This window comes from Lutra lutra, chromosome 7, assembly GCF_902655055.1.
Source record: "Lutra lutra chromosome 7, mLutLut1.2, whole genome shotgun sequence".
NCBI lineage: Eukaryota > Metazoa > Chordata > Mammalia > Carnivora > Mustelidae > Lutra > Lutra lutra.
In genome coordinates this window covers 62604838-62618512 of record NC_062284.1, presented here as the reverse complement: position 1 = coordinate 62618512, position 13675 = coordinate 62604838, and the positions used below count along the sequence as shown (strand labels likewise).

Below are 13675 nucleotides of genomic sequence, written 5' to 3'. Positions count from 1 at the left end.
AACCAATGTGCTAGTCTCAACCCACTGCATTTCTGGTAGAAAGAAACTTTGGAAGGTTACTTACTGAACTACTGGCAGGTCACCATTTTATTAAGATTATCAACATGTTTAACAATGAAACAACACACTTTATTGCAAATAGGGAATAAGGCAGCTTCTACACAAATCTCTGAAAGGTGATTCAGGAACACAAACTCATGCAATTACCTTTTGAATCTAGCACAGAAAAATATATCATACTCATATAGTTATAAATAACTGCCAGTCTGGCCTAACCAACCAACAATCTTTGGTAACAATGTCTCTAGACAAGCATGGACGGGAACTCCACCCCCCCCCCCCCTTTTTTTTTTAAAGATTTTATTTATTTATTAGACAGAGAGAGATCACAAGTAGACGGAGAAGCAGGCAGAGAGAGAGAGAGAGGAGGAAGCAGGCTTCTTGCTGAGCAGAGAGCCCGATGTGGGACTCAATCCCAGTACCCTGAGATCATGACCTGAGCCGAAGGCAGCGGCTTAACCCACTGAGCCACCCAGGCGCCCCGGGAACTCCCTTTTGATCAGGAGAGCATTCTAGCCTCATTTTAAAAGCAGATATCAGAGGCTACTTGTGATAGTAAGGAAAGGAGAGAGGAGAGTACAAAGGAGCCTGAAAACTCACAATTCAAGTTCATTCTGAGTGAGTTCCTTGATTCTGTTCATGCAATGATCAACAGCATTAATGAGTAAAGGGATCCAACTATCTTCTGGCTGTGGGGTCACATGACTTGCTCTGCAAATGGAATGGGGAAAAAGAGAAGTTAAATTTATACTGGGAAGGCGAAACCTACTCTCAACAAGGAGCACAAAAACTAGTAAGATAAGGCAAATTTCTTTGTAGAAACTTAGTGGCTCCACAACTGAAGTGGAAAGAAAACACCACACCCACCTTCTTCCACTTCTTGAAATGGGGCTTTGGGAATTGAGAATGACTGGATGGGTTCATTCTCTAAAAAGCTATTTGATGAGAAGTCCTCATACTCACTTAGTAATTTCAAGTGCCTTCTTTAAGACAGATACAAGTTTCGCAGACTAGAAAAGAAAAAAGGAGTTACTCACCCTGAGCGCCACATAAAAAGGGAAGGAGAGCTAAGATATACTAAAGGACTCAAGTAATAAACTATAAAAAAAAAAAAAAAAAAAGGGCAGAAAAAAATCCAAACAAAAAACCTTGAAGGAAACTGCAAAAACAAAAATTCTGATTAGATTAGGGTGGCAGGATTATAGGTTTCTTCTCTATTTACAAAATCTTATTAATAGTGTTGCTATAACATTCCTGTAAGTTTTAAAAATTTTTTAATACTTTTAAATTTAAAAAAACTAGAAAAAGTTAGAATTTAACCTGAATTTATCCCAACTGCAGTTCTAAATATATAGTAGAAACAGGTAGTGTTCTTTTTAAAAAAAAAAAAAAGAATACGTACATAATTTTAAGCACACCAGTAACAAGATAACATGAGAACATATGTATTCCACCAATCTATGGTACACATTTTAAAATTTTTATTTGGGGTAACTGACAAGGCATATTACTAAAGATGCTTACTTCTTAGGAAGTCAATTTTTTAAAAAAGTGAATGGGAAAAAAAGTTAACACCCATTCTACTTTAAGGTGTTCACATACTGTGAAGATAAATTAGATGGTGGAAATTCATCAAATATATCAAATATTTCAGGACAGATAGTTCTGAATGTAAGATATAAGCCATTTGGCAGTTTTACTTCTCCTTCCAATAACTATAGAGATAATCTGAGTCTCTAAAAATGAGACAAGAGAATTCTCTCTAGCACAGGACCCAGGACGTGAAAAAATAAAATAAAACCATATTTTTATAAAGACCTTGACCCTCTGTAGTTCAATGGTCCAATATGTTTATATTAGAACAGAGTATGTTTCTGGACACAGATTTTTGCCTACACCAGAAATCAGAAACAGTGATTCTGGGTTAACAGGATCCTAAAGTAGTGTGGTAATTCAGACTTTCTTTTCAAAGTAGCATTTTCTAAGGTCTTTGGATTCTTCTAAGTGATTACCCAAATGGTTACAGAACAGAGTACTACCAGAACTCAGGGCTTCAGTAAAGATTTATCAAGCAGAAATACATGTAAGAACTATGACACTATTGTTATATTGGCATCTAACTGACAAATAAATGTATTTCCTATAGCTTAAAGGAAATACTAGTAGGTAGTAAAATCCTACCAGTTAGGTCAGTAGCTTTTCCCTCAAAGCTGGTACTTACATTGATTCGCACAGTCAAGTGGCACATGGGTGGATATATGCTCAGAGCCAAATCATCCACACTAAGGGCAGAAAGCAAAAATAACCATTAACAATAAAAGGAACAAAGCTCAACTGGGTAGTTTCCAGTGATGTGACCAGTGAGAACCCAACTGTCCGTAAATGCCTCTCAATTCCTTAAATTGGGTAACCAGAATCAATTCAACTGGTATTTACTAAACACATACATACCCCATTTCATTAGAAATGGGGGGGAAAAAAACTCCCTTGGCCTTTATGATAGGACATGATTAATTCAGTTTAAAATGGGAGGCTCCGAGGTCACCTGGGTGTCTCAGTGGATTAGGTGTCTGACTCTTGGTTTTGGCACAGGTCACATCTCCAAGTCCAAGTCTGGAGATTGAGCCCCACCCCTCTGGGCTCCATGCTCAGTGGGGAGTCTGCTTCCCCTCTCCAGCTCCCTATGCTCCTCCCCGCTCCCTTGCTCATTGCTCTCTCTCTCTCAAATATTTAAAATGGGGGGATCTGAAACCATTAATTTAGTAACTGACGCAAGTGGAGTTCATCCATGGAACAGCACTCAAGTGGGCACTACTTTAACCAAGTGGTGAAATTTAGTACCACCAGGGTGCCTGGTGGCTCAGTCATTAAGTGTCTGCCGTTGGCTCAGGTCATGATCCCAGGACCCTGGGATCCAGCCCCACATTAGGCTCCCTGCTCAGTGGGAAGCCTGCTTCTCCTTCTCCCATTCCCCCTGCTTGTATTCCCTCTCTCGCTGTCTCTCTCTGTCAAATAAATAAAATCTTAAAAAAAAAAAAAAGAAAGAAAGAAATTTAGTACCAACAAACTAACATGTCCCTCGCCCACATGATGCAATGAGAGGCACAAAATACTCAAATACATGATATCCTTGCCAAAAAAATATTTAACTTGAAAATAATCTATAATCATGACAAAGACAATAATGTGAATCCAGATTTTTAGATATTCTGCAAGACAACTGCCCTTTAAAAAGTCAATGTCAAAAAATACTAAAAAGGACAGGGACTGTTATAGTTGCAAGAGACTACAACCATACGAGACTACTCCAAGAGATGATAACCAAATGCAATGTGACACCATGACAGAACCCCAGATTAAAAAATAAAATTTTAAAGAAGCAATAAAATACATTTTAGAGACAAATGGGAAAATTTGAATATTAAATATTATTCTATTTAATGTTAAATCTCTTGGAAGTAATAACAAGAATATCTGTTCTTAGGAGATACATGCTGAAGAATTTAGGGGTGAAATGTCACTGATGTCTGCAACCTATTCTCAAATGGTTCAGGAGAACACTGGCACATCTAACCATAGAGAAATAAACCAATACTGAAAAAAACATGTGAGCAACAGGTGAATCTAGCTAAATGAAGGATATATGGGTGTTCACTGCAATACTTTTTTTAACTTTCCTATAGACTGAATATTTTCAAAATAAAAAACTGGGGGAAAAGCTTGGGGTGACAGCACAAGCTAAGATCACACGCTGCTACTCATATGTTTCAAGTGGGGATCCTGCTTACCTAGGGCTGATCTCATCAGAAATATCCACAATGTCATCCAGCTGGGCGACCTGATCTTTCTTCCCATTCTCTGCCACTGAGATCCGGATTTTCTTCAGGCAGGCTTTGGATGCTCTCACCAGTGCAAGACATGGGATTATGAGCTCTTGATCCTCCTCTGACCAGTATAAGTCCCGATTGTTTGGACACCCCAACCTATCATCCTCTTCATCACCTTGGCTGTCAGAGTTGTCCTCAGTGTCATTTAAGAGGCCACAGTATGGGTCACATTCTTCCACGGCCTAAGATATGCCAAAAAAAAAAAAAAAAAAAAAAAAGAGAGAGAGACTGTTATACTTTCAGCCTCATATCTGAGTTATCCCAAAACATCACCCAGCTACTTCACCAATGGCCACACTTGAATCACTTCATAAACCCCGTTCTCACTCTCCTAACCCAGCAAAGGACAGAGAAGAATGGTATAAATCACACACTGGCATGAGGTAGGAGATAGTCAAAATCCAGGAATGAGGATGGGACTTAATTGAGTCAATGCTCAGGCCATCTCTTTCATTACAATTCTCATCCACTATCATGGAGCTGTCCCCTTACCTGTTCCATTTCCTCATGTGCATCCTTCACAAGATCCACACTCTTCGTCAGCATTGAAAGGGCTGCAGCTTTGTTATCTAGGAGTGAAAAATCAGAAGCACTAGAATAAAAAAAGAAGCCTATAATTCTGTCAAGTCTGCAAATAACAACCAATAGTGTTCCCATTTGAGAAGAGTGCCCAGGATAATCAACAAGAGCAGTGGTTTAATGTAAAATTTTTCTAATACCCATCCTCTAGGTACCCAGATAGGAGTTAAAAAGCTTTTCATCATTCACCACAAAAAAGAAATAAAATGGTCACACAAGGGGCACCTGGTTGGCTCAGTGGGTTAAGAATCTGCCTTTAGCTCAGGTCATGATCCCAGGGTCCTGGGATCAAGTCCCATGTCCAGGTCCCTGCCCAGCTGGGAATCTGTTCCCCTCTTCCTCTCCTCCCCACCCCCGATTTGTGTTCCCTCCCTCTCTTGCTCACACTCTCTCAAATAAATACATAAAATCTTTTTTTAAAAAATGGTCACATGGGGCGCCTGGGTGGCTCAGTGGGTTAAGCCTCTGCCTTCAGCTCAGGTCATGATCTCAGGGTCCTGGGATCGAGTCCCGCATCGGGCTCTCTGCTCAGCGGAGAACCTGCTTCCTCCTCTATCTCTCTCTCTGCCTGCCTCTCTGCCTACTTGTGATCTCTCTCTGTGAAATAAATAAATAAAATCTTTAAAAAAAAAAATGGTCACATGATGTTTCTCATCAAGGTCCTCATGGATGAACACTACTTTTGACCTGGCTGGCACTACCTCATAAATGCTTCAGTGTGTCCTGGGCAGGACCAGGAGAACAAACCACATTTGTTCAACAAGATAGGGCCACAGAAAGAGGGCTAAAAAAAAGTATGAGAACTAAACGGACTGAGAAAATATACGAATACTTATCTTTTGATGTTGGTGATAAACTATTATATTTTACTAAACTGTAAGTTAAAATACATCCATGCTACAAAACTAGAAACTAGATAGGAGAGTTTCTATCTGCTTTGGCTAACAGAGTCAATGGCCCATTTCCCACTCTGACCCACCTTTTGGTATCCGAGGCACCTGCTGGCATGCAGTCCAGACACTGTTGTAGGAAATAAGGTCACTGTTATCTGGGCTGGAGAAAGGAATCAATAAGGATATATCAATAACCAAGGTTCCTCTCTCCTAAAAAAACCCCTTCCTACTAGTCATCATTCTCAGCTGTTAGTAACTTTGCTGTTGAATGAGTTTTTCCCCCTCCCTGAAGGAATAAACCCCATTAACTGATAACCCCAATTGTGGTATTACTACCTTTGACCTGGAGTAATGAAAAGCACATCCACAAGTTGAGCCATTCCATCTACGATGTCCAGAGTGGCGTTCCGTACAAGCTTTCTCAGGGTGATTCCTGAAGAAACCCAAAGACTAAGTAAGTAGGCTGGTCTTTCCAGAAGTCACCATCTGCTTTCTTCAGAGTTTAAGCCCTTCAGAACTTGAGGTAATGTGCACCCATATCCTTTAATTGGAGTGCCAAAACAAAACTCAGGTCTTATGTATCTACCCATGCCATTTTCTTGCTCCTCCCACCATTCCTGAGTACTGTCCTCCAAAAGAGATCTAGAACAAAATCTTTCTAAGACAGCATGTATCCATTCATTAAGGTCAATGGTCTCTTGACAACTGTGGATGAAACAGATGAAGTTTAAAGCATCTATGACTAAACTTAAGATCCATGAGACACATATTCATTTATAATTTTGGCATGATTATAACCAAAGCATTAATCTATAGGCAGAGTTAGAGGTCACTTAACCATAAGGGAGCTCAGAAACAAGATGTGATGTAATATGGGTGGAGGAGATGCTAAAGATCCAGCATCTGTAGTGGTTAGAATGGGTTAGAGAGGGAGGAGCCAGTGAGAATTAAAAGCCTTAGAGTCAGGCAAAGCAGGGAAGATGGTAACAAAGCATCCGTACCTTAGCATGAAAGTTTATTTATGGAGGTCACTAATGTTATAAAATTATCCTTGAGTGCATTTTATGGAAGAAAGATACATTACATGCTCAAATTGAGGACAAGGTAAAAGTCACAGGACATAAACTATCATATTAGCAAAGAGCTACCCTATAAATGAAACATTTCTGTGCACACAGTGGCTTACCCTGATCCTTGGGAAGTGAATAGTATACTGCAGTGATTGTCTTGATGGCGGCATGGACTTGTTCACAGAACCTCTTGGTTTCCTATGAGGTGATGGATCAATTTCAGAATGAAAAAAAACTGGATTAGGTTCATCAGTCCATCTACTGTAGAAGAGAGCAGACAACTGTACAGCATGATCTACAAACATTTTCTGTAGTCCTATTATGACTTAGGGCTTCTGCTGCTCTTGCACATAGCAGAGAGGAGTTAGCTGGACACAAGAGAATGAGGTGACGACTCAATAAAATATTTTTTAAAAAAAGCAGGAAAGGGGCGCTGGGATGGCTCAGTTGGTTAAGCATCTGCCTTCAGCTGAGGTCATGATTCCAGGACCCTGCATCAGGCTCCCTGCTCAGCAGGAAGTCTGCTTCTCCCTCTTCCTCTACCTCTGCCCCTGCTCATGTGCTCTCTGTCTTGCTCTCTCTCTCTCTCCAATAAATAAATAAAATATTAAAAAAAAAAAAGCAGGAAAAACTTATTCCTAATACTCTCCACATCATGAGGTACCCATGATCTGCTGTGAGGTGTTCCTCTTATCTCAGACCAGGAGTTGGTAACTACAGCCTATGGGCCAATTAGATCCACTGTCAGTTTTTAAAAATAAAGTGTTACCGGGGCGCCTGGGTGGCTCAGGGGGTTGAGCCTCTGCCTTCGGCTAGGTCATGATCTCAGGGTCCTGGGATTGAGTCCCGCATCGGGCTCTCTTCTTGGCAGGGAGCCTGCTTCCTGCTCTCTCTCTGTCTGCCTCTCTGCCTACTTGTGATTTATGTCTGTCAAATAAATAAATAAATAATCTTTAAATAAATAAATAAATAAAGTGTTACCAGCATACAGCCAAACTCTTGTTTATATATTACTTCCAGCTGTGTTCCCACTACAAGGACAAAGTTAACTAGCTCACCTTCAAAGCCTAAAATATTTACTATTTCACTTTTTATTTTTATTTATTTATTTAAGATTTTATTTATTTTTTGACAGAGATCACAAGTAGGCAGAGAGGCAGGCAGAGAGAGAGGGAGAAGCAGGCTCCCTGCTGAGCAGAGAGCCCAATACGGGGCTCGATTCCAGGACCCTGGGATCATGACCTGAGCCAAAGGCAGAGGCTTAACCCACTGAGCCACTCAGGCACCCCCCTATTTCACTTTTTAAAGAAGAGTTTGCCAACCCTTAGATCATTAGCCAGGTGTCTGATCTCTAACAGAATCACAATATACCTAAAGATAATTTAGCATAGACTCAACATTGCTCAATGTTGACTATTTTCCTTCTAAGCAGTCACTGGCTTTCTCCTACCTTCCTTGTCCTCACTTTTCTGCTAAATTCTAAGCCAGTGCTTTGTAAAATATGGTCCACAGACTGGCGCCAGTCTGTGAACAGTTACCAGTCTGGGTTGGTGAATAAGCACAGTGACTGAAAGTGTTTAAAAAATTTTTTATGGCAATGTGACATTGCTTCAACATCCAAGCACTTAAAAAAAAATAAGTAAAGCCATTCTTCAGTAAACTAAGGTGCAAGATTCTAAGAAAACAGTTGTTATTCAAATACACATAATTCAAATATAAATAAAACTTTTCACCTATGAATGAAACCACTGTCCTGAGCATGTATGGAAAAATAGTTCTATGCTCCCTCCTCATGGTATGTTACTAGCTATGAATTTTAGCAACAAGTCCTGAGTATATTTGAAAGAAAGCAGGCAAACAGATAAGAAAAATAAGGTAATACTACTCCCCTTAAAATAAATATTGACTTCCTTGCACAAAGCTTTTAAAATGCTCTCAAACACTTCATTTCTTATTTTCTCATCATAGATCTCTGGGGTCTACAGGAGGAGAGTTTATCATTGTAGGTGTAGCAAAGAATATTTTTTCATTTCAAAACATCTTGATATACAGACTGAAAAAGAGAATCAAACTATTGACTATGAAAATGAAATAAGGCAATAAATATGCCATTTTTAAATAAACTTACTCCTAAATTAAGTATGCCTAGTTCTAGAAAAATGGCATAAAGCATACCTGGTCATAGCCAACATATTGTAAAACTACGTTTTACAATAACAGGTAATTTAAAAATGTACAAATCTGGGGGCGCCTGGGTGGCTCAGTGGGTCCTGGGATCAAGCCCCAAATCAGGCTCTCTGCTCAGCAGGGAGCCTGCTTCCTCTTCTCTCTGGCTGTCTCTCTGCCTACTTGTGATCTCTGTCTGTCAAATAAATAAATAAAATCTTTTAAAAAAAATTTAAGAATTTAAAAAAAAATGTATAAATTTGGGATACCTGGGTGGCTCAGTTGGTTAAGCGTCAATCTTTGGCTTGGGTTGTAATCTCAGGGTCCTGGGATTGAGTCCTGAGTTGGGTTCCCTACTCAGCAAGGAGTTTGCTTCTCCTTTTGCCCCTCCCCATCACTCATGCTCTCTAATAAATAAAATCTTTTTAAAAATAAAAATAAAAATGCATAACTTCTTGTTCCAGCTATTCCACTTCTGGGAATTTTTTTTTTTTTTTTTTTTTTTTTTTACTGATAATACATACATACAAAGACTGTCCTAGGCAATTTACTATAGCACCGTTTATAAGTCACAAGTTGTAAAGAGCTTAAATATCCCCATAAAGTATTGGTTAAATAAATTATGGCTATATCCACTCTACTGAATACCATGCAGCCTTATAAAGAACTGAGCAACTTTAAATGTCCTGCTAAGAATCAATGTGCAATCCATGTTATTAATTTTTTTAAAGGAAGATCCAGAAAAGTGTTTATGGTATCCTATCATTGTGTAAAAAAGAAGCATGCATATACACATAAGTGCGTCTATGCATCGAATATATATGGAATAATACAAAAGTAACTGGGGAGGGGAAATATAAACTTTTAGCACACTTTGACATCTTCAGAATTTTATACGTATACATATGTTACTGATTAAATATAAAAAGTAATTCGATACAAAAAGGGTATTATGTAGTATGACAGAAAAGCTGTAATTTAGACACCATAAACCCTAATTTCAATCCTAGCTCCACTGCTTATTTACCTTAACCTGAGCCTCTAAGCTTGCTTACTCATGTATCAGATGGGAATCACGTATGTGAAAACACCTACCAAATAGCGAGTGTTTAAAAAATATATGTCAGAAAGGGAATAACCAGGGATGAACTGAAAGTTGAACAGATACCTATTTAGAAGATCTGCCTACGCCGTGCCAGGAACTGCGCCTGGCAATTTGGCCTTCGCCGCAATCCTGTGAGATGAGAACCGCAATCCTATTTGACAGGTGTGGAAAATAAATCCCCTGGCTTGAGTGTAAAAGTGGAAAGAAGGTGACTGGATTCCTAATGAACGAAGCAACACAAGGATTCCAGGAAAGTAAAGCTCACCTGTGGAGAGGGCAGTGGAACTCGAGAGAAGACTTCTGTCAGAGTCGTGGCTTCCCTTGCCACGTTCACAGCTGCCTCATCTGAGGGGAGGAGCCTATATGTTAGTGCCAAAACATCGGCCTGCAGCTGCTGCACGGACTTTAAAAATGTCAGCCTTACCAGCTAAGACCTCTCAACACACCTCCCCAAATCAATGTTTCATATCCCCAACTCCGAAATACAAAGGATTGGTAAGGTGAAGTATCCTGAGACGATGCGGTGGGAGGGGGAGAAGCGGGAGGGGGAGAAGCGGAGGGAAAGGGGTCGGTACACCGAAAGGCATGAGAAATACAAGTCCCCAACACGAGAGGTACTCACTGAGTTTCCTCCAAAACGTCTCAGGATTAAACTCCTTGGTGGTCTCTCGGGCTTCGCCGACTGGTGGGTTTGGCATGTGGGCCGGGCGGGGGCGAAAGAACAAGTAAGCCCAGTCACCCCCGACCCCCACCTCCTCCGCCCGTGCCCCCGCCCCCGCCGGCCTCTTCCCAAATCAAGCCCGCCCCTGCCGCCGCCTGTCTCAACGGCGTCAGCTCACCCCGCAATCCAGGCAAGAGCAACCGCAGCTCCACCGCCAATCGCCGGAGCTGCTCCAAAGGCGGAACTACGGTGGGGACCGCGGCTGTAGGTGCAGCTGCGCTCGCCATCTCACTATATCGTCTGGAACCTCCGGACAAAAGCGACCAAGGAAGGGGCTAAGGCCGCACTTCCATAGGCTTTCCACATCCGGGAGTCACAGATATGGGTTCGTTTCCGGCAACAACCCTCCCGGCCCCGCCCCACAGCCCCCGCCCCACCTCTTTTTATCTCGCCCGGCCGGGCCACGCCTTTCTCCCCGCCCCGGAGGTCCGGCCACGCCTCCCTCCCACCCCCGGCCGTCTGGTCACGATTCGCCCCTCCCCTAGAGGCCCGACCACTCCTCCTCCCGCTCTCAGAGGCCTGGTCTCAATTTCTTTCTCTCTCTCTCTCTCTCTCTCTCTCTCTCTCACACACACACACACACACACACACACACACACACGCAACGCCCAGTCGGGGTTCTTAATCATTACTCTTTTATTTGATTAGCTGAAAGCACCCCCACCTAAAGAACCCGAAAGCCCATAACCCCGAGGGAAAAGAAGACTTGGAGCTAATATCTCAAGGGTAGTCAGGGGAGGGCCCAGGTTCCTACCGCTTACCTACCCCTCTAGTGGCACCCTTGCCCGTGAGTTCCACACACTGTGCTAGGTACTTTACATGAGGTAACCATAAAAAATACAGTGGGCTTCTGATACTCCCATACACACACCCAGACCCTGCCCTGTGGATCTCCTGATTAGAACTTTTTCACAAAAGTAAATCAATCCCCTGCCTTCCCGGCGAAGGAAGGAATCATGGCATTATTTCGATTTTTCTGCAGTCCATTCTGCAGGAATCAGTAGTGAGTAATCCCCCCAACTCCCAGATGTCCAGGTTGCAGCAGCTCCCTGAAGCTTGCCCCCAGCACTGGCCTTCCACCTGCTGCTGGGGCAGAAGCCTGGGCTACAGAGGCAGATGGTGACACAAGACCTTCAGGAGCTCAAGTGGCTTTTTAACTGTGCTATGAAGGTTCCAAGCTCAGTAGAGTTCAGAGTCCACACGCAACGAATGATAACAGGTGTCAACAGTGTTAACCAGGTCCGCAAAGGGGAGAAGAAAAAAGCTAGAGCACCATATGTCATATGAAGAAAGTAGCAGGAATAGATCTGCCAGATGTACAGCAGTAACATAAGTAGGTGAACAGGTATAACTTTCAAGTATTTTCCTTGATGGAGATGAGACCGGAAGTTGTGGCCAAAGCACCGCTGCAGCAAGCTCCAACACAGGTAAGCCATCAAGGGTATGTTAAAAAATGCCAGCTGAAAAAAGAAGCAGAACAGACCATGAGCAAGAGGGTCGGGCCTCATTAACGCATTATTAGTGGCACCTAAGGATATGTTGCTCTCTCTTGGGGGTTAACTCTCTGATTCTATGCTTCAATCACATTTGCTTATAACACTCACAAGAAGTGACTTATGGTTGTATATTTGCCTGTATCTTTTTGTTCATCTTTTTTTTTTTAAAGATTTTATTTACTTTTTTGACAGAGAGAAATCACAAGTAAGCAGAGAGGCAGGCAGAGAGAGAGGAGGAAGCAGGCTCCCTGCTGAGCAGAAAGCCCGATGTGGGGCTCGAACCCAGGACCTGGGATCATGACCTGAGCCAAAGGCAGCGGCTTAACCCACTGAGCCACCCAGGTGCCCCTCTTTTTGTTCATCTTAACGGGTGCCTGGGTGGCTCAATGGATTAAAGCCTCTGCCTTTGGCTCAGGTCATGATCTTAGGGTCCTGGGATTGAGCCCCACATCGGGCTCTCCACTCAGCAGGGAGCCTGCTTCCCTTCCTCTCTCGCTCTACCTGCCTCTCTGCCTACTTGTGATCTCTGTCAAATAAATTAAATCTTAAAAAAAAAAAAGTAGGTATCATTTATGTTGAAGCCCTCAGTAATGTTTAAGTTGGAAATGAATATATGTATAAATATGTACATAAACACACTTTTCTTTTTGGCAGAGTGAAGGGGGACTTAGGTATCAGTATTTTTTTTTCTTATCTCTGTGTTTTTTATTAATTTTTTCTATTTTAAGTAAACTTTACACCACACATGGGCTTGAACTCAGAACCCCAAGATCAAGAGTTGCATGTTTCACTACCTAAGCCAGCCAGGTGCCCCTATTATCTCTGTATTTTTAATTAAAGTAGCATTATGAGTACTAGAATACAAATCAGATTTAAGTTATAATCTAAGCTTAGCTGCAGTATGATTCACTCATTCATTCATTCACCAAATAATTGCCTATTACACCAAATAAATGCCCATTACATGGCAGGCATGATGCCAGGCTCTAGGCTAAGGACATGCAGCAAAGATGCATCATAGAGCTTACATTCTAACAGAGAGAAGAGAGACCAAAAAAATAAACACAAAAGATCACTATAGTTGTGACACATTCAATGAAAAAAATAACTGAGTCACAAGAGGGTAACTGAGAGATGGGTTCTCTGAGGCCTGAAGAGCAGGAATGACTCCGTGGAAGGAAGCACATTCCAGGCAGAGGAAACAAATAACCCCTGAGGTGGGAGAGGCCTTGGCCTACTAAAGACCCATGAGCCTGGAACACAATGAGCCAAGTGGAAACTGAGGCAGTCAGCAGGACTCAGATCATGTTGCTGCTCTGCTTAAAGGTTTTAAGCTGAGGAGTGAGCTGATTAAGGTTTTGAAAGGAGTGACTGCTCTGTGGCAAACTGAGAGTAGGGAGGCAAGGGTAGCAGTGGGAAGACCAATCTGGGTTCCTGCAGTGGACCAGGCAAGGAATAATTATGGGTTAGACTAGCGTGGTGGTAGCAGAGATGAAGAGAAGTGGTGGATTCAAGATATGCATCGGAGGGAAACCGAACAGGGTATTACTTGCTAATGGATTAGATATAGGGTATTAGAGGGAAAGGGAAAAATTAAAGATACATCCTAGAAAAACTTATTGTAAAGAACTGGGGGAGGAAGAGGTTTGAGGTAGACACGTGATATTGAGATGCCTGTTAGATATCTAAGGGGAGATG

General features: G+C 41.9%; 2 protein-coding genes across 14 annotated transcripts in view; both read right to left on the bottom strand.

Moving 5' to 3' along the window:
• The window catches only part of CCNDBP1 (cyclin D1 binding protein 1), a 78743-nt gene extending 67898 nt beyond the window's left edge, over positions 1-10845 (bottom strand). For 5 of the 10 annotated variants that reach the window (XM_047737256.1, XM_047737259.1, XM_047737257.1 and 2 more), the window contains exons 1-11: positions 10600-10844; positions 10383-10442; positions 10026-10105; positions 6606-6687; positions 5756-5852; positions 5506-5579; positions 4440-4516; positions 3849-4129; positions 2282-2342; positions 1024-1070; positions 661-771 (exon numbers count right to left, since the gene is read on the bottom strand). In XM_047737256.1, the coding sequence (XP_047593212.1) occupies positions 661-771; positions 1024-1070; positions 2282-2342; positions 3849-4129; positions 4440-4516; positions 5506-5579; positions 5756-5852; positions 6606-6687; positions 10026-10105; positions 10383-10442; positions 10600-10708 (1079 nt within the window). In that variant the 5' untranslated portion in view covers positions 10709-10844. Of the gene's footprint in view, positions 1-69; positions 326-548; positions 772-1023; positions 1071-2281; positions 2343-3848; positions 4130-4439; positions 4517-5505; positions 5580-5755; positions 5853-6605; positions 6688-10025; positions 10106-10382; positions 10443-10599 lie in introns of those variants that run through there. The other 5 variants (XM_047737251.1, XM_047737252.1, XM_047737254.1 and 2 more) reach the window with 2 other exon arrangements.
• Positions 10846-11093: 248 nt separating this feature from the next.
• The window catches only part of TMEM62 (transmembrane protein 62), a 54511-nt gene continuing 51929 nt past the window's right edge, over positions 11094-13675 (bottom strand). For all 4 annotated transcript variants that reach the window (XM_047739190.1, XM_047739189.1, XM_047739191.1 and 1 more), the window contains one exon: positions 11094-11941. In XM_047739190.1, the coding sequence (XP_047595146.1) occupies positions 11615-11941 (327 nt within the window). In that variant the 3' untranslated portion in view covers positions 11094-11614. The remainder of the gene's footprint in view (positions 11942-13675) is intronic.